This window comes from Opisthorchis viverrini (genome assembly GCF_000715545.1).
Source record: "Opisthorchis viverrini unplaced genomic scaffold opera_v5_64, whole genome shotgun sequence".
Classification (NCBI taxonomy): Eukaryota; Metazoa; Platyhelminthes; class Trematoda; order Opisthorchiida; family Opisthorchiidae; genus Opisthorchis; species Opisthorchis viverrini.
Window position 1 is genome coordinate 25,972 of NW_008751720.1, and position 15,695 is coordinate 41,666.

General features: G+C 46.1%; 1 protein-coding gene across 1 annotated transcript in view; it reads right to left on the bottom strand.

The window, feature by feature from the left end:
• T265_04068 (hypothetical protein) overlaps positions 1-15,288 on the bottom strand; it is a gene marked incomplete at both ends in the record, with an annotated part of 35,241 nt that extends 19,953 nt beyond the window's left edge. The window contains 5 exons of the mRNA XM_009168714.1: positions 2,978-3,135; positions 7,249-7,347; positions 8,560-8,735; positions 13,627-13,835; positions 15,063-15,288. Coding sequence (XP_009166978.1) covers positions 2,978-3,135; positions 7,249-7,347; positions 8,560-8,735; positions 13,627-13,835; positions 15,063-15,288 — 868 coding nt within the window. The remainder of the gene's footprint in view (positions 1-2,977; positions 3,136-7,248; positions 7,348-8,559; positions 8,736-13,626; positions 13,836-15,062) is intronic.
• Between the last annotated feature and the right edge of the window lie 407 nt (positions 15,289-15,695).

Here is a 15,695-nt window from a genome sequence, read left to right on the forward strand (position 1 = left end):
TTAGTCCGATCCAATGGAAAAAGCCACTCGAAAATGGAGAGGCTTTTAACTACTTGTTAACTGTGAGTAACTAACTCTCGAGAACAAGTACATAGAGCAGGCTCCAAAGGTGCCTTGCGATTTGGACAAATTGGGAAGCCCCGACGGCGTCCCGTCACTTTACATTCAAACATAATCCAAAACAAAACCTATTTTTAAGGATACGATTCTCTGGACCCCTTAAATTTTGGTATTCACAACAGATTAACCAGGGAAACCGGGTAATGCTGTACCCATCTTGCTCACGCGCTTATTCCAGTAGGAGACACCAATGAGCGCAGTTCGACGCACCTGTTATGGGCGGATGTTGTAATTTCCATTTTTTCGTACCAGACAGCTTCCAACGAGTCTACCTGAAAAGCGTCGTGGGACGTTTACGTGCAAAGTACGGTTGGTCCAGCATTTGATGCGATAGATGGATCATTTCGAGGCAGACATACCATCATTGTTTTCCGCTCAGGATGTTATCAGGACAGCTATGCGCAGTTTTGACGCTGAGGCACTATTGGTTGCATGATCTGGCCATTCCTGCGTCCGTATCCCAATCAGTAGCCACCACCTTCACGAGATAGTTGGGCTTAGCTGTCGTAATGATCCGGTAAGCAAACTCAGTTGGAAGCTATTCGAAGGTCAGCTATGCCAGGGAGACCAAAGGCAACAAGGGCAACAGTTCTCCGTACGCGGCGCAGTTATATCAAAAGTTGTCAGGAGAAGACTAATAACGGCCTCAACGATTGGAGTGGGAGGCCAGACGATCACTATTTCCCGTTTGTGGAAGCAGCGATGTCGCCTTCCTACGCGGAGGGTTAAGTAAGAAAGGACCAGTCCGAAGAACTTCGACCAACAAACTTTAGCACATTATACCTTAATTCACCAAGATTCGTTACAATTCCAGTAGAGTTTCCTGCGTACATCAGCATCAGGAATCGAACATTTATGCCACAATGCATAATACAACCTTCCAAATGGATAGACCATTGGTTCCGGACATGAACCCCTAAAACTGAAGCACCCGCCACCTTGCAGATCAAGTGGTTGAGTCACGAGGATCAGGCTTTTGAGTAAATGCCTCAATACGGGGTGTCTCGAACACACACTCGTCTGGAATTGACTGCAAGCACCGTATTTGCCCATCAGTTGCCAACTCTTCCTCACAACCCTATCAACGGGACATGCTGACTCACTTTGTTGTCCATAAGCTAATAGTTGTCCAACCCAAACTTTTATCCAGCATCAAAAACCAAAAATACTCCCCTAATAGATTCTAAGGATCTTTCCACGTTCCAGCTTACAATATCCATGAACTAAAGATAACTCAGAGTTAAGGCGCGAAAGTAAGTGATTCAAACTCAACCTCTGCATCTCGACCGCTCAAGCAACCTGGCAGTACTTCATTTCTCGTGCATATTTCAGACGGCCGGACAGCTTGGCACCGAAAGGGTAACAGTTAACCTACTGTTATTTTTTATCTATTTTTTAATATCCATACTTCATTCCAAATAAGCAACAAGAACCTCCCGCGGAAAAGGTTGCTTTCGTTTCCTGTTTACACACAGGTTACCCCAGACTGTTGACAACGAAACTACGCTTCATCCTTCGAGTGTATAGCAATCCTGATGCAGTCAGCAACTCGGATGACATGACTGAATTAATTCAACCGCATATGTATGTGACGATAAAATAAAGCAAAACAAAATGTACTAAAATATACAATACAAGTACACCATATGGTAACATTCTCCTTTCACATTTTATTCTAGCTTTGTGGGTGTCAATACACTCAACAAAAAATGGTCGTGGTAACTTCGTTGTGGATCTTAACTTTAGGACTAAGATGAAAAGAAACACTACTCGACAGAGACTTTCTTGTTGCTCCGAGGGAAGCAGTCTTCGAAACAGAGCTAAGTGCCTTTGACTGAGTACGAGACGTTGTTAATGACCATCAGCAGCCATGCATCACTCCCTTACTCGGAGCAAAGCTCTTATTTCACGGTGACTCAGTCCAAAGTCAAAATCCAAGTCCTTTTCTGGACCAGAAAACACCTCTAAACCACCCGAACATGGTGGCCTTCGACTTGCTTTGCCACGAACTCGGCTTGTCTCAAAAGAGACATGGCTCTACCGTCAATCAGTACCGTAGACGAGACTTGGTTCCTTTGAAAAATCAAGTCGGAAGCACTAGACTAGCAACCATACGCCTACGATGGGATGATTCACCAACCCGAGCCCCTCGATCAGCTGCCAGACTTCCGTTCGAATGGTCAAAAGAATAGTCTACACATTGGAGAACTGTTGAGCGAATACGAAACAGCGGATATGTCCACGTGCGGCACATTCGTCATGTCTGTCTGTCTATTTTAACATAGTCCCTTCAGTGTAGGGTATTATTATTCACGCAGTAACCTTTACAAAAGAGACTCCTTCGAAAGGAGTGCACAAGACAATTCTCTTCCAGCTCATCTAGTGCAATACTGCTGGAAAGAAGTGCTACTGTCCGCAGCAGAGGATAAATTCTCTTTTTCCCTGTGATGGATTCACTTTACGGACTCCTATGTCGCAATAAGATAAAAAGATAAGCGTTCAGCTGTAGCACCCCTTAGGTGCCCAGCTGCCATGCAACCAGAAGGAAGCACGAGGGCTGGGATACTGCCAGGTTGCCCAAGCGTAGACAGGAGAAGTCGAGATGCAGAGCTCGGGTTCGAACCATGGACAGTATGGTTAGTAAATTCGCGCTCTAACCTCTGAGTTCCAACAACAAAAAGCAAGCAAGGTCTTCGCACTTGAGTTGAGCATTTGAACAGAAGCGGTGGAGGTGACAGCAACAGACACAATACCAAAGTATGCCACAATGATGAACTCACAACAAACCGAGTATTGGGGATAGGTGGTAAGCTTGTAAAAACACGGAGAAATTGAACGCTTCCTCAGATCACATTACCTCTAGCAAGAGCAAGAAGAAGCGTGTTGTACGTCACTTGTGTGAGCTGGATCCCCTTATGGCGCAACTCTTGATAAAGCATCTGAGCACGCTGCAAACCAGGTCCACCGAACTGTTCCAACAAGTGCTCAGTAGGAAGGGCCCGTTGAAGCATTGAACTGAAGGGTGAAACAGCACAATACCAGCATTTTTTAGGTTTGTCCAAGTTACAAAGGAGCCAAAAGTTTATGTGGTAGAAAAGACCTTGATTTTGATAACACAGGTGGTTCTTGGTAATGTGGTGAAATATTGGTAGCTCGGATGAGTTTATTGGTCGTTGATCGGGTGGCTTTTGATCTGTTCGCCGAGCTTGGCAATTGGCTTGCAAATGTTTCATCACCATATGAGGAGACGTCATCAGTGCGCAGTTGGGCGGGTACTGCACACTGATGATGTCTCCTCATATGGTGAGGAAACATTTGCAAGCCAATTGCCAAGCTCGGCGAACAGATCAAAAGCCACCCGATCAACGACCAACAGGTGGTTCTGAAAAATCCACTCCACTATAACAGGTTGCTACTAGTGTAAGCAGGAAAGCCCTTCGCCGCGGAGTTGTTTATTAGAAAACACCAACTAAACAGTTACAAGCTACCGGATAGGAGAGTAAACTTCTCATATGCGACTTGTTTCATTTTCAATGGATATCTGTATTCTTCTCGAACGAGCCTTCTTGAACTTTTCTGTATATTCATTGACCATCACGGAATTGTAAACGAATGCTGCAAAGAAGCTCCACAAATTCCGTATTAAACCCAACTTTCCAATAGACGCGATGCGTAGTTACGAGGAAGGAGACTACTCGCATGCCCCACCAGTAGTATCCACCGTTAAACTAGTACTAGGAATGGTTGGGCAAAGAGCAGTCAGTTGTATGCACCAGCTATCTCCTCACATTGCATCTTTCATTTATTAAGCACCGACGATCTAGCTCCGATGTTCGGGATTTAGTTCATGAATAAGCAGTCCCCAGTTCAAGACCTGGAGACTATTGGACAGGTTCAAAAATGGATAATAATGGGACAACCGAAGAGAAGCAAATCTACTTGTCCACAAGGTCTATGCAACAGAGGAGTTTTTAACATCCGTACTCTATGTCGAATTGGCAAACAGACAATCCTTCTTGAAACCTTGTACTCCCCTAAAATTTATGTATATGCGCATACAACACCCAAGCGAGGTTATATATCTCATAAAGCCAAGGACAAACTCAGATCCTTTACATTTCTCCCGCTGTGTGTCCTGTGATACAGAAGCGACGACCCGTGGGATATATAGCCTGGCAGTTGCACTCAGCCCCTAAGCTGAACGCGCTTTGATGAACTGGATCCCAGCGAACGACCATCTCTGCGCCGTCCCGATATCCAGTTCATTCAAGCGCAATGCCTTCCGACATGAATAGGGTGCCTCTTTGTAGTGTCAGCGTATGCCCCAAAGGAACGCGGTTCTGAAGCTGAGGAGAATATTTAAATCGAGAGCTATCCGGGCTCATTCATCGAGCAAGAAGCACTGACAATGCCATCCATGCAGGCGATTTGAACGTCGTCTAAGCTCCTTGGAATCACATCTGGGTGGTCGATTCGGTGTCGACGCTCGTCACACAGACAACGGAAAGCGACAGTTCGTTGTGTACTGATCATGAACTGTCTCCGGCCAGAACGAAATTGCAGCATAAACGTTTGCATCGCATAACCTGGAGACCACAAACTGCAAACCAACCGTGGGTCCCATTAGATAACGTGGTCCGCAGCCACCGGTTCAGGGCCACAGTTCAAGACTACCGCTCCTTCTGGGACACAAAATTTGATTCCGATCACGCCATGGTGCGTGCAATCCTGACAGTTCGTATCCCTTCAGGCCCTCGCAATTCAACAAGAACGCCAATCCACCATCTTGGAAGAACTAACATAGCTCAACAGTATCGATCTGAGCTAACTCAACAACTCCATGCAATAGATCAATACTGCAATGGTAGTGAGAACGCGGACGAGGCATTGCAAAATGTGAAATGAGCTGTGCTAGCGACATTCAGTGCTTTTCACCCGATTTGTTCACAAGATCGTTGAATGTCGTTGAAATCGCTACCCATGATTGATTTTTTCATCCGATTCGTTCACAAGATCGTTGAATGTCGTCGAAATCGCTACCCATGATTGATACTAGAAAATTTATACCAGCACGCAACGAGAACGATGGCGCACGCAAATCGCTCAAGCGATCCAAAGGAAAGAACAAGAGATCTGGTGGACATAGAAAGCTTGGGAGATGGAAGAGGCCTTTGCTACCGGAAGAAACTGTGCCTTATATCAACTGACCCTAGAAAAGCAACGGCCAGCAAAACGATAAGTGAAAAATGCGGCCCATTAATTCGCTCGCATAGACATCAACTGGAGAGATAGGCCGAACACTTCGAAGAACAATTTGGCTCGTCTCCTATAACACAGCCTCTTGGAATATGTATACGGGTGAACGGAATGTAAACCCTGACCGTTAGTCGGAAGAAATAAAGTACGAAATATTCGTACAGAAACGTGAAAAGGTACCAGGATCGGATGGTCTCTGTCCAGCCCTCTTCAAGGAAGGTAAGGAACCTCCAGTGACTCATCTAACAAGGCTTATTGGTGCGATATGGAACGAAAAAGCTGCCTGCAAAATGAGGTATGTAGACAGTCAGCCCTATCATCGAAACAGGCACGCGGCGTTGTGTGAAAACCACCGAGGCACTAGTCTGGTAGCTGTCATCGAAAGTGCTCCCTAGTCTTATACTTCGAAGGTTGACTGAACACAGTGGGATACAAATTCGTGAAAACCAAACTGAGTTCCGTCCTGTAAGAGGATGTATCGATTAAATATTCACCATCCGACAGATCCTGGAGCAGGGCCACTACCTTCGGCATCCAACAATGGTTGTGTCCCTTGACTTCAAAGCTGCCTTTGATTCTGTGGACCGTCAGGCACTATGGCAGTGTCTAAGGAGTAAACGTGTTTCTCATAAATTTTTGACCCGCCTTAAGGCACTGTATGCCGACCTCCGCGGACGTGTGAAGGTCCACGGGAAGCTCTTCAACTTCCTTATTGATACGAATATGGAAGACTCACTATCAGCCTCTAATGCCTGTGGGGTCGAAGTGCTCCCGAGGCGTTCGCCCACAGGTATCGAGTACGCAGACGACACAGCTCTTGTTGGACCTGATATCGTGGTAATGCAAACAATATTAAATAATCTGAGCAATTCTGCCTGACGGCTTGGCATGCGCTTCACACCTGCAAAGTGTAAAGTGCTACTGCTCGAACCGTAACCTCATGCCTGCGGATGGGCCGATTGAGATACTGGACAAATTTGTCTACCCGGGTGGCTGTTTCAGTCCCAGTGGTTTAACCATCCGGATTGGGAAGGCAAGAGCAGCTTTTGTGAAGTTGTATCACTTGTGGCGTAGGCGTCAAGGGTCGAGTTTACAATGCCACGGTGCGCTCCAAGTTACTATACGGATCAGAAACCTGGTCACTGCGCGCCGATGACGTCAAAAGACTTTCAGTGTTTGAGCATCGATGACTTCGGACAGTCTCATGGGAACACCGGATCAGTAATGTCGAACGGGAGGGAAAAGTTGCCCACGATAGATAAACCGATTATACTCCACAAGTTGCGCTGACTTAGCCACGTGCTTCGTATACCAGTCCACCGACTTCCTCGAACGGTCTCCCTTGATGGGGACCCCGAGACGGGACACACCAGTGTTTAAAGACATTGTCGGACAGCCCGGTCTCACCCTCAATGGCACTCGTGCAACCAAGCTATTGCCTTCAATTCATGGCTCCTTCCGAATCTCCCAAATTAAAAGTTCACTGAAAACCCTGTAGTTAGGCATCGATTATATCAGCTACCACCTCCAGTGCGCAACTACCTACCTCATTTCCACATATCGTCAGTGAACGGAATGTGGCAGCTATAACCACTGTACGACAAGTACGAGGTTCCTACAGCTGATAACGATGATGATGTCCAAATGCACCCGGTCAACTGGCTGTCCAAATGATCGCACAAGAGTTCAGTTCGACTCCGTATGGTTACAGCAGCTGGAGACCAATGAGTGTTTTGTTAAAAGAAGCATGTACTGCCAACCGCGGAAACCCACGCAGACTCCGAAATATGTGGTTGGCTATTGGATACGATGCGAGCCAGAAAAACAGCAAGCAAGAAGACAAATGAGGATACTTTCGTGGGGAACACGTACTTTTTGCGCCGTCGCAATTCAGATAATCGTCCATCAGTACACACATGGAAAGTAGGCTCATTCTCACGAAACCATACGCTGGCGTCCTCAGCACAAGCACTAGAAGAGAAGGCGGGAAGGCGGTACAGTTTCAAGTAAATAGTGAACTAAAAGCGAATGACTTGAAGCGACGAATAAACCTTGAACTTGATCCAAAAGTTAAGTATTACGCTAAACGATGCGCCGGAAAACTGTCAGAAGTATTTCAACCAGTCACGTCAAGTCAACTTTTATGCAGCCAAAGGTAGATTTTCGGCGAACAAACCTACACGGGTGTCACATGTTAATGATAAGAAATTCGATATTCGTTGCAATCTTCGTGTAAATTACACGCCAGTGACGAATACTGCAAAATACACCAGTAACATTCGCGAAAGTCAAGCTCTTGGCACTAAAATAACAGTTCAAGAAGGCAAACGTTTTCCATATGATTCGTCTTCGAAGCGTAGGCGATTGCTCACAAAAATTAGATATAAATCGTTCAACTGTAACACCCTTCCGGTGCCTATCTGCCATGCTACTCGAAGGAAGCACGAGGGCTGGGATACTGTCAGGTTGCCAAAGCCTAGACAGGGTCGGGTTCGAACCACAGACCTACCGATCAGTAAGATCGGGCTCTAACCACTTGAGCCCCGATTGCTCATAATTAGCGGAATGTACATGCATTAAGTAGCTGAAACTTTGTCATCCTGCAATAGAAACTAGAAAGTCAAGGACGTGGCAAGGACGGTCACAACCCACCTAATCGATTCAAATTACTGGGTCAATCCGGCCAAATAAGCCGGTGCCACCTAGTCGTTCCCAGGTCACTCGCCAAAACGCTCACAACTGTTGAAAAGGTAGCTAATAAGGCAAGTCAACCCTCCTTGCGTCTTCAAAGGAAGCTGTCAACCCATCGTTCATCCCCGATCTAATCCAAGCTACCGATATAACGGAACTCGTATTTTGACGCCTTTGGAAGGCATTTTTTCACCCTCGTGACCATGTCTCACCCATTTTCATGACTTTACTTGCCTGAGAAGTTGTCTAAAAAATTGTGCACAAAATGACCTACTGATGAACATTTGTCCTACAAACGAAGCGGGGGCTTACACTGTTGGATAAAAGACTAGCGATCAGTCTCATGAAGCAACAAAAAGACACATTGTGAATGTCAGACCACTGCAGACGAGACGGAGGAGCGGAAACCGCACACTAACATTTCGTGGGTAAACACTCTTGCTCCATACAGTGAGGCTCACGCAGAAGTATGAGGGGGAACATAGGACGTACCGAAACAATCGCGAAAAGGTTGCCTGCGTTGGAGAAATTCCCAGTTCCTTCAATTTTTGGTACACTTTGAAGGCATCTGCACTACGACCACTATTCGCTAGCGCGTCCAGCAACCCGTGTGCGTCAAATCGTGAAGGCATCACACGCTCTTCGGTGAGCATAATGTCGAAAAATTGCTGGTCATAAAAAAATTCGGAAAGCATTGCAAGATAAGGTCTAGATCATCCGTGGTGGAAAAAACTATCCCAATCCACTGGTAGCATATAGTATAATCGCTTGTAATCGAAGGACGCTATTAAGCATTGCAGTAAGAAATATGAACCAAAAGCTACCTTCTAGCGACGAGACCGCTGGAATAAGATGAAACTAGTTTATACATTGAATATGGATCTAATAACAGAGAATAGCAACGGATTTCTTTTAGGAAAACCACTTCCAGTTTACAGCTAATTAGTCTAGCTTTGGGAGTTCAGCCCCGAATCATGGTAACAAGAGGTACAAAAAGCCACTGTCAAATGGGTTTGACTGAAGTCAGGGCAAAAAAGCTGGCTGATAAGTACACCACAAAGGTAGAACAAAAGGTCACCCCACAGGGGACCAAACAGAGGCCGTGACCAGTAATTACGCTTGAACGTAACCGGGCAATTCCTACTTACTCTTCTCACTAAGGCCATGGTAAGAGGAGTGGTTGAAATAACCGTTTTTTGCACAACCCAGACCCCAAAACACCGACTGTAGTGGCTCCATCCGTTGTCAGGATATTTTTAAAGAATCCTTTACAGTAGTGTTTTCATACTGAATGCGATTCGGTCAGGTCTGCCGCCTGGAGGGAAAATCAGAATAGGCACATCCGATGTACAAATCCCTGCCTCTCCTCTCGCTTATAAAGCTATTAAAAACGGCTGAATGGCAGTTCCTGGACAGCGGCTATCTCAACGACGCACCAACAAACAACTATCAAAAGTGTCCAATAGAACGCAGTCGACCACCTATGCCGCTTCGCGTTCGTTTCTCAGGTTCAGTTTCCCTGTTTTCACTCCACCTTTATTGTGCTGTCTCTGACACAGACAGACCAACATGCTGCTCTGGCACCTTGAAGATGGATATTTGTTGCGCTTCCAAAACTCGAATAAGAGATCCATGTACGGTAATGAGCTTATGACAACTTCGTTGACTAGAATCTACCACCTAAGAACTTCACCCGTTTAAGCCTCTTACGACGAAATCGTTACAAGCCCCAGCTCTCGAGTTGAGTGTTCGTCACCCCCGTCGGTTCAGTTCAGTCGGTCGGTGGACTGAGTTCAGTGTCGCACTCGGGTTCAGCTAGTCCAACCAGAGGATGAATTGACGGGGTCCAGCGGAACCGTTCTTCTGAGTGTTCATACTATCATTCAAGAGGTTTTTTCTACAAACGGACTGGGGCTCCTCCCTCGTCGGACAAGTTAGTCGGATTATATTCAATTCAATTCAATGTATCAGTTATAAATCGTGTGCCATAGGCATATTGGTCCCAGATGCTATAGTTTCTATCACCGGAAAACGGGAAAGTGGAATACAAAACCATACCTTGGAGGTAAAGGCATGTCCAGTTTGTTCGAATACTGGGTAGCTAAGCATTGAGGGCGATAGCTTTGATGCACTTGTGCCACTGACTGCGCGATTGGGCCATTCCCGCGAACGTCAATAACCACTGGTTATTTGAGTCCTTGGGTCCCCATCCAGGGAGGTAGTTGCTCACCCGACTAAGTTTACTGGTTAGTTTTTTCGTACTTCGTTGCCAGGCCATACTTGTCTACCTCTCGGTCGTTTCCACTAAGCACAGTACTGGGCGAGGTATACGATCTTCTGGCATGCAGAGTACATGACACAACCAGCGCAACCTATGAAGCATGAGTAATTCATCTGACGCGGGAGAGTTCTTCCTTCCTAAGACCATTTGGCGTACCTCAGCATTACTAATCCGATGTTCTCACTAGACCTGATCAATTATTCGGAGACACCGACGATCAAACACTGACATCTTCCACATGTCCTCTGCGCGTGGGGGGCACGTCTGTGATCCGTAAAGCAGTAAGGATGGCAACCCCGCAGGGTGAACTCTTCCCTTGACGACAAACTTACGTCACGCCGGCGCCATAGGTGTCGGAAGTTAGCAAAATCTACCCTGGCCTTTCCGATTCGAGAAGTAATCTCATCTCCAGCCAATCCACCGGAACTCATACGGCTGCCCGGGCAAACAAATTTATCTACCAAGTCGATTGGCTCACGTGCAAGTATGAAGTGTGGGTTCGATCCCACTCAGTCTTATAGCAGCACTTTACACTTAGCAGGTGTGAAGCGCATGCCAAACCGTGCGGCAAAGTTATCTAGGATATTTAAAATCGTTTGCATTTGGGAAGGATCTGAACCACGGAGAGCAATATCGTCTGCATACTCGATGTCTGTAAGGGAACGTGCACCTGCAACAACCTGCCGATGCAAAGCTGCCAGGCCACTCTTCCACAAAGACGTCAGTTTGAAAACCGTTGTAACAAAACTATTGGGATTACTGATTGTTCGTCGTCTCAGAGCTGCATGCTTCACAATGACATGTTAGCATCAAATGGAATTTCAACCAAGGTAGATCTGCGTCGGCAGTCCATTGTTAGAGCAACGATATACATATAGACAACCCAGAATGTTGGTTTTCGTTGATTTTTAGGGTGTTCGAGCCTGTCAATCGGTCAGAGTTGTTCGCCACTCTTGCTTAACAGACGTTTGCTTGCCCAGACACTTGTCAGCTTAATCGGGTCCCTATATTATCATACTTCTTGACACATGAGAGCAGACCATGAGCTCTCTTTTAGTTTCCCTGCAAAGTGGTACCTGACTAGGAAGTTCACTATCTCCATTCTTCTTCAAATTCATCGTCAATGAAAAGATTAGGTGAACGCTGGAAGGTCAACCAAATCCCGGCGCTCAAATCGATACTGGTAAGCACCTTGTCTATCTGCAGTACGCAGACGACACCGTCCTCATGTTTGCAAAAAAACCTAACCTCTGTTGAATAAAGTGACCATCTTACCATCTTTCGGCATGCGGCTTGCGACTTCGTGCGATGTCACACTTTACGACATACAGCCTCTGAACGTGCAAAGCAAAGAGAAGTATTCGATGCTGTGGAGAACCCCAAATACGCCGGTAGTTGCATTTACCCCAACAGAATTGCATTTGATAAAGTCAGTGCAGGAATAGCGAGGGCTAATTTGTCACTTATGTCGTCCAAAAGGTAAATCAAAGGGTCTCAAGGGTTGCGTACATTGGGCTACAGTAAGTGGTGTACCACTATGCGGTTGCGAGACACGGCCTCTATGGGTAGATTATGTGAGGCACCTTCAGATTTTTCAGCATCGGTGTTTCAGAGTCGTTGCTAGTGTCATATGGCGTCAAAGGGTTCACATAAAGCAGTTTGAAAACGGGTATTTAGTTGTGCAGCAGGCACTTCGGTTGTGGAAGGCATCCAGTAGTGGCTCGGCTATGTGCGATGCACCGTCTACCTAGATGAGTGTTGTTTTTCGAGCCTTCTTCAGAATGGAACAAATCACGAAGTGGACAATGCGTGATCCAACAGGAGGACGTGAAAAAGATTACGTAGAGTTTGAGTGTTGTCGGTCCGGTCTGTCTTTCAGGATGGGCTATCCGCGATACCCCCTGAGCTTGGCTGGAGACATTGCCAAGAATGGCGGCTAATCGACGTCAGTGGCGTTCGTGCTGTCAGTTTCTTTTCAGATTATCTGAGTGAGCCTTTAGAGCTGTAGGTAGCTCAGAATGCTAACGACAGGCCAGCACTCAATCTCCTTTCCACTCACGCTTTTCTCTTGATTTCACCCTAAGGATTCAAAAAGAATGGGACAGACTTTGTGGTTGTACGGTAGTGACGCATCTGAAAAAAACTGATATTGCTGTCTCTGACAATGATAACCAAACCTGACCACTGCTTCCAGAAACACCGATGGTCAAATATCGAGAATTTTCGTATATCCTCTGCACACAGAGGCCGAATTCCGAATCCATAAAGGCTTGGGTTTGATCCTGAATCATCTTTCAGTGGCAATTTACACCCCGCAGGTGTGAAGCACATACCAAACCGTGCGGTTAGGTTGAGTAAGATGACTTGCACGTGTGAAGAATCGAAACTTAAAAGAGCGATATCGTCCGCATACTCACTGCCTTTGAAGAAACGGGAATATTTCGATCCCCAAATAGGCAGAAAATCAATAACAGTTGAAGGAGACTGATGAGATACGCTGACTTTGCGTGGCGAGCTCAGGTAATCGCTTGTTGGATACCCGTAAGCTCCCACAGGAGTTCGCATACAGAGGCCTCATAAGGCGTGGAAGTTCAGAACTGGCACTTTTATTCGTCATAGTCTATGACGACCAAAGAAGTCAAAAGCAGTCCTTAAAGTAAAGTTACAGTCAGTTCATCCGCGGTGAGGGCAGAGCCTACTTTGAGTCTCAATAATCTGTCTCTTGCGACAGTAGATCAAGCTGTGTGAAATAATGTCAGAGTACATTAGATGTATATGCATCACCAACTGTAGCTCTGATTCGGCAACAGGTACTTTTCATCGGAAACAAACCACTCTCCCAGTTACCACGATAAATTCAGATATTCTCCCAGTCACTGGTGATCTCAGTACACAAGTAAGACGTTTCGGTTCATCAGAGGCGCGACTTGATGGCCTATCCAGCTTGGACCTAAGACACAAGGACAACGGAAACTGTTTAGTTCCATTACTACCTCTCTACACCGCACAAAGGAGATTGAGTCTCACGTTGCATGTAGCAAGTGAGTAAGTTAATATCATTGTGACAACAGAATACTATCACAGTCCACATCAACGTGGCTAATATGAAACCAATAACCTATTACCTCGGTGTATTTGAATATGTAAATAAAACTGTTAAGATATAGGATCCCGGGAGCTACATGCAGTACGATGATCCACTAGACAGAAAAACAGTTCAGTCTTTGAAAGGAAATCATCTGATCATATGGAGTGCGCTGAAATAAATGTAAACTTACCGAACAAGCTGCTTCTACGTTCCCTTCCTTACAGTACTTTGCGAGCAGCTGACTGTTACGTTGATAACGTGGATGATCTCGACTGCGATGCAAGCCCTGTTCCCTCACCTGGTCCTCCAATGGTTCGTGCAAAATTTCATCAGTGATTTTCATGTGTGCAACAGCGCGTCCCTTCAATGAGGAGTGTAGTGGAAAATGACCTGAATCAGCTGAAATCCAAAACAGATAGAAGCTCCATAGACACCATCCACATGTAACAGGGAGGAATATGTTTGTGAGTTGATAAGGCCTGAACAGATCTTCACTTCAGGGTAACGTACTAGCGAGCCACCACTACGCAAACATTATCGCGCGCCATCTGACGACGGGTGTGGAGAGTAGTCTATCAAGCTGCCGGCCGAATACAGTCGGGTCAAACGGTAAGCAGTGAGTCCGAGGAAAACACCACGCTAACGATATCGGCAAGGGGCACAAACAAACACTGGCTGGCAAGGAGAAGCTGCATGCGAGTGTTGCTTGCCTGGTGTGGAACGACCGAACAAGGGTACTGATGGATAGATCGCTTCAATGTCAGGATGCCGCTTATTAGCACCCGAAAAATACGACCAGTCTCGCAACGTGATCATTATCTACTTTGTCCTAATTGAGAATAACGCGGTGGAAAAGCCGGGGTAGACTGCATGGTGTTGACGTTCAACGCTTGCAGTATAACTTATGGACTAAGTACGTGACAATCAACCTCCGTATCAGCGTCTTTCCCATTAAATTAGTTTGGAGACCCTTTTCATATTATGAGATGGAAAAATAACACACTTATGGCGGTGAGATGATTGAGATCTCCACTTTCCATCCGTTCATCAGTGTCATGAGCAGTGATGGAAACTTCGCGGTGTGTCACACTTTAATTAAGGCACATTTCGTGGTCGGTAGAACCCGAAACACTGATCCGAAGAAAAACTGGCAAAAACAACCGAGTGTGGGGCACACCAGCAAGCTTTCCGCGAGAGTAAAGTGACACATTAGGAATGACACCTGATGACCCAAGAATTAATCGGCATCCCTGAAGTAGTTCGGGGATATGAAAATCTGGTACTTACCTCTATTTAACCCCAAATATGTGAATAGCACTTCAGTTCCGAAAAGCGAAAAGGTGGCATTAGACTATGCCACAATTGGGGTGACTCCCGGAAGAGTTTGGAAGAAACATGCCTGCCCTAATTCAGTGCAACCGGTAGTGTGGACTTAACTGATATCCGAAGTTTTCCCCCCAACCAGAGTGCGCCTCAACAATAAGTAATAGCACCTAGTTGTTCGCTGGAACCACTTGGAGAACTGCAGAAGCTGATTATAACCCTTCGGCCTTCACGTAACTATTCAGAACGTAACTTAATAAAATAAACTCAGAATAAATAGAAAAACGTTCATGTTAAACCTACCTTGCGCTGACAAAACACCAAACTGGTCCGCGATAGGCAACTTCGACAAATCGACGGGTTGTTGAACAGACGCCGGTGGACGATCGTTACCGCGCGTGCTCTTTTTGATGGCATAAAACCGTTGAGAACCGATGGATGTTCCACAAAAACGAGCTCGATATTTGACAATATAGCACATCACACTGCATCGGTGGGGTTGTGGGAAACGTCGTAAGAGTTTAAGCATCCAGGAAGCTGAAAGAAAGATGGATCTGTTGCGCAGGACCGACTTCGTAACAGCGAAAATTGAACGGGATAAAAAGAAAGGTGTGACATGGTTGCACACAGTGCACCTTAAAAGGAGCGGCGGTGCGGGGGTCTCAAAAAAGGCTCAAAAGGGTCTCAAAAGAGTGTGACCCTTCGTTGTTAGCAGAAACCGGCAGTCAAATGTGTATTGTAGAGGACCTAATAATAAAGTCAGAGGCCCGGAAATTTACTGCATGTTTAAGGTCACACAGAAAGCCGTCACCATGACGTGGCCACTTCAGTGCTGCAATGATCTTGCGGCTAAGTTGGCTTGAACTCAGCTCCTCAACGCCCAATCACACCAAGAAGTTCGACCAGGAGCAGCCCGACGAACGGTGAGTTCCCGCA